At 43.2% G+C, this 4369-nt stretch overlaps 1 protein-coding gene across 1 annotated transcript in view; it reads right to left on the bottom strand.

The window, feature by feature from the left end:
- Nucleotides 1–4369, bottom strand: part of LOC106882293 (Fanconi anemia group M protein) — a 31562-nt gene that overhangs the window by 15318 nt on the left and 11875 nt on the right. Inside the window, exons 5-7 of the mRNA XM_052976817.1 lie at nucleotides 3852–3983; nucleotides 2418–2629; nucleotides 894–1012 (exon numbers count right to left, since the gene is read on the bottom strand). Of these exons, the coding sequence (XP_052832777.1) occupies nucleotides 894–1012; nucleotides 2418–2629; nucleotides 3852–3983 (463 nt within the window). The remainder of the gene's footprint in view (nucleotides 1–893; nucleotides 1013–2417; nucleotides 2630–3851; nucleotides 3984–4369) is intronic.

The following is a 4369-nucleotide window of genomic DNA, read 5'->3' as shown; positions in this document are numbered from 1 at the left end:
TGAGAGTGGCTGTGAGTGAGAGTTAGTGGGAGTATGAGTGAGGAGTAGGGGATAGAAGAGTGAGAGTTTGAGAGAGAGAGAGTGGCTGTGAGTGAGAGTTAGTGGGAGTATGAGTGAGGAGTAGGGGATAGAAGAGTGAGAGATTGAGAGCGTGAGAGTTTGAGAGAGAGAGAGTGGCTGTGAGTGAGGAGTAGGGGATAGAAGAGTGAGAGTTTGAGAGTTGATAGATAGGAAAGAGTGAGAATTAGAGGAGAGAGTGAAAGGTAAAGGGAGAGAGGAAAGAGTGGCAGTGAGAGGGAGAGAGTGAGTGAGAGTTAGTAGATAGGAAAGAATGTGTTAGAGAGGGGTACCATGAGAGTTAGCAAGAGGGGGAGACAAGAGAGAGAGAGAGTAAGAATTGGAGAGAGTGGCAGAGAAAGTGAAACGGTGTAGAGAGAGAGAGAGAGTGGAAGTGAAAGCAAGAGTGGCAGTGAGAAATAGAGAGTAGAAGTGAGAGAGAGAGAGAGGAAGTCAGAGACAGAGTGAAAGTGGGAGAGTGGAAGTGGGAGAGGGTGGAAGTGGGAGAGGGAGGAAGTGGGAGAGGGAGGAAGTGGGAGAGTGGAAGTGGGAGGCGGTGGAAGTGGGAGAGGGTGGAAGTGGGAAAGGGTGGAAGTGAGAGTGGAAGTGAGAGTGGAAGAGAGAGAGAGAGAGAGAGAGAAGTGAGAAAGAGAGAGTAAAAGTGAGAGAAAGAGAGAGAGAGTGGAAGTGAGAAACAGTGAAAGTGGGAGAGAGAGTGGAAGTGGGAGAGAGAGAGTGGAAGTGAGAGGGAGAGAGAGAGACACATGTACACACACACACACACTGTAAAAGATAATGTGAAAAGAAATTTTAAATTCTAATCATTTTTTTTGTACCTTTTTGGAAATTCTTGAAATGACTGACCACAATTTCCAACAACTTTTCTAGTTTGGGATGACCAAGGACATAGGGAACAGTCTTCTCCTGCGTCGACATTTGGGTAAAAGAGATGTTCCTGCGGCGGAGAAAGAAGAAACAGTCAACAAACATAGTCACTCGTTTAGAACAAGTCTTCAGACTAATCAACATCTGGGAATGTGTGGAGGGAGGAGGAAGGAACGGAGAATCTGGTCCGAATGGAGGCACCAGAGGGGAACTTCGGTAAAGGCAGAGATGGATAAAGTCGTAGCCACAACCAGGGCAGCAGTAGCAGCAGCCACTGCCACCATCATTGTCGTCATCATCATCATTGTTGTCGTCATCGTCTTAATGTCTACTTTTCAAAGCCCTTCCAGTCGCTAATTATCACCTGTTTCCAAGCAAGGTAACATTTGCCCAAAGCTGAAACAGCTTTTCGTGGGAGACAGAAAAAATGAGCCCCACTTGTGTAATAATGATGCTTACAATAATCACATAACATCAAAAGCATACACACACACACACACACATACATCTTTTTTCTTTTCTTCTATCTTTCAATTGTTTCAGACTTTAGACTGCGGCCATACTGCGGCCTTGATTCATCTATGTAGACATAGGTGTGGCTGTGTGGTACGAAGCCTGCGTACCAACCACATGGCTCCAGGTTCAGTCCCACTGTGTGGTTGTTGCCAGTGCCACTGGACTGGCTCCCATGCAGGTAGCACGTAAAAACACCTTTTGAGCGTGGTTGTTGCCAATACCGTGTAACTGGCCCTCATGCCGATGGTAAGTAAAAGCACCCACTACACTCTCGGAGTGGTTGGCATTAGGAAGGGCATCCAGCTGTAGAAACTCTGCCAGATCAGACTGGAGCCTGGTGCAGCCATCTGGCTCACCAGTCCTCAGTCAAACCGTCCAACCCATGCCAGCTTGGAAAGGGGACGTTAAACAACGATGGTGACATATATATATATATATATATATATATATATACATCATCGCCTGCAACTACCTACCTACATACATACACACATACATGCATACGTATATCATCCTCATCATCATCATCATTTAACGTCCGCTTTCCATGCTGGCATGGGTCGGACAGTTTGACTGAGGACTGGTGAGCCAGATGGCTACACCAGGCTCCAATCTGAATCTGGCAAAGTTTCTACAGCTGGATGCCCTACGATACATACACACACACACTCACATTATATACAACAAACAATTTTCTGTTTCTGAGTACTAAATCCACACACAAGGCTTTCGTTGGCTCTGGGGGCTATAGCAGAAGACACAGGCCCAAGGTGCTGTGCAGTGGGACTGAACCCAAGGCTGCATGGTTGGGAAGCATATGTGTATGTGTAGGACATGTGTGTGCTTGGGCTTGAGTGCATGATGTATGTGCATGCATATGTGTGTATGCGTATAGCGAAAATAAAAACCATGAAAGCACGACATGTATAAAGAAGAACTATAAAAAAAGGAAATCTCACTGTCCTCCATATTCTTTCTGAAGTTGTTCATAAATCTCAATAAATGCTGGATTCTTGAAAAGTTCCTGTCGTGACCGGCCACTGCTGTTGTCCATCATATTGGTTATATATTGGTAGAACGAACGTAGACCGTGGAGCTGTAGCAACTCGTGGCCATGGCAGAGACTTATTAACAGACCAAAGTCTCCCTCGATACTCCCCATTATGCTGGGCTGCAAACAGAAGAGACGACAACACACCATAAAATGCCTTGCAGTTTTCAGTTACATGCTTAACAAGAATGAGAGCAGAAGCAGTTAACTCCCACTTCCTCTCTCTCTAGGTAACTCTTTCTGCCTTCATTCTTGCTAACTTTCGCTCTTTTTCTCTCTCTTTCTCTCTCTCTCTCTATCTCTTTCCCTCTCTCTGGTTGGGTAACCATGGGCCTCCTCTACAGCAAGACATCTGCTTCTGCCTCTCTGTCACAATCTAACCTTTCATCATCTGACACAAGATCACCTCCACTGGTAGAACTTATTGTTATTACGATTAGAAGAATGGATAACAGAATTGGTAAAATATCAAACAAAATCAGTTTGCAGTGTCCTAGTTATGTCCCTTTAGTTTTGTTTTGAGTTAACATTCGAACATGTACAAATATATATATATACATTAATACTTATACAAATTATTGTACAGAATCCACTTTTTATTGCAAGTTACAATACGGTCGAGAAATGAATTGGTCTGGTTACAGAGAAGGAGCGATGAGCAAATTCCATATCTGTGCATTTTCTGATTTTCATTCAAATTGTGTGGTACCCATTTGTCGAGCATTTTTTTATTTTCTGATCGCATGCAAATGGCTGCAAGCGGTTTTCTAACCAACTTGAAGTTCTTTTGCCAGCTCTCGAGTGGTTTTACATGGATCTTTCTCAATGACAGTCTTTAATTGACCGTCATCGATGAAAGGTGGGCGTCCACTGCGCTCACGATCTTCAAGGCCCAGGTCTCCACTGCAAAATAGTTTAAACCATTTTCGAGCTGACCACTCACTGGTCATTTCCTTACCAAACGTTTAGTTGGTATTGTGAGCAGTTTCAGCTGCTTTACATCCTTTTTTGAAGTTGAATAGCAAAATTGTCCAAATACCGCGCTTTGACAGTTCCATTTCAGATGATTATAACAACGGTGAAAAAAATATCAATGTTCATTTATTGATACATGTGGGCAAGTCTTTGTCTGTATTATCAGACAACTGCAAAAAGATGCTTAAAAAAAATTCAAAACTCAGCAAAAAACCAGTACAAATTCTTCATGGTTCAAAACGTTGCTTACTTTTTATTCAACCTGATATAAACGTTCAGAGATACATTTATATTTATATAGACAGACTAACAGACAGACATGTATGTCTAAAATAAGGTCCATACGTATAAAGAATAGAAGGCTTACCGAGAGGTTTTGAGGAGGTTTCTGTCTAAAAGCATCACGAGCCTTGAGTACGGTAAACTTGGACACAGTTTGAGCAGTGACTCTGTAGAGCAACTTTCGACATGTCAACCGGTGCACCACTGATTCCAGTATCTGGGAAGAGAACAAACGTTAATAGATATTCCATCCTCTGACAAGAGTTCGTGGTGAGCCAGATAAGCTGGCTCAATACCCCATAGTTGCACAGTAGTGCTATGGCAACCAGCCAATCAGAGCTAAGGCACAGTAATATCAGCAAAATGATTAAGCCTTCTGATACACAATCGGCATAGGAGTGGCAGTGTGGTAAGTAGCTTGCTTACGAACCACATGGTTCTGAGTTCAGTCCCACTGAATGGCACCTTAGGCAAGTGTCTTCTACTATAGCCTCGGGCCGAACAAAGCCTTGTGAATGGATTTGGTAGACGGAAACTGAAAGAAGCCCATCATACATGTATATGCATATATATATATATATATATATGTATGTGTGTCTGTGT

Source organism: Octopus bimaculoides, chromosome 25 (assembly GCF_001194135.2).
Source record: "Octopus bimaculoides isolate UCB-OBI-ISO-001 chromosome 25, ASM119413v2, whole genome shotgun sequence".
Classification (NCBI taxonomy): Eukaryota; Metazoa; Mollusca; class Cephalopoda; order Octopoda; family Octopodidae; genus Octopus; species Octopus bimaculoides.
Note: the sequence above shows the minus strand (reverse complement) of the source record. Positions and strands in the feature narration are given on the sequence as shown.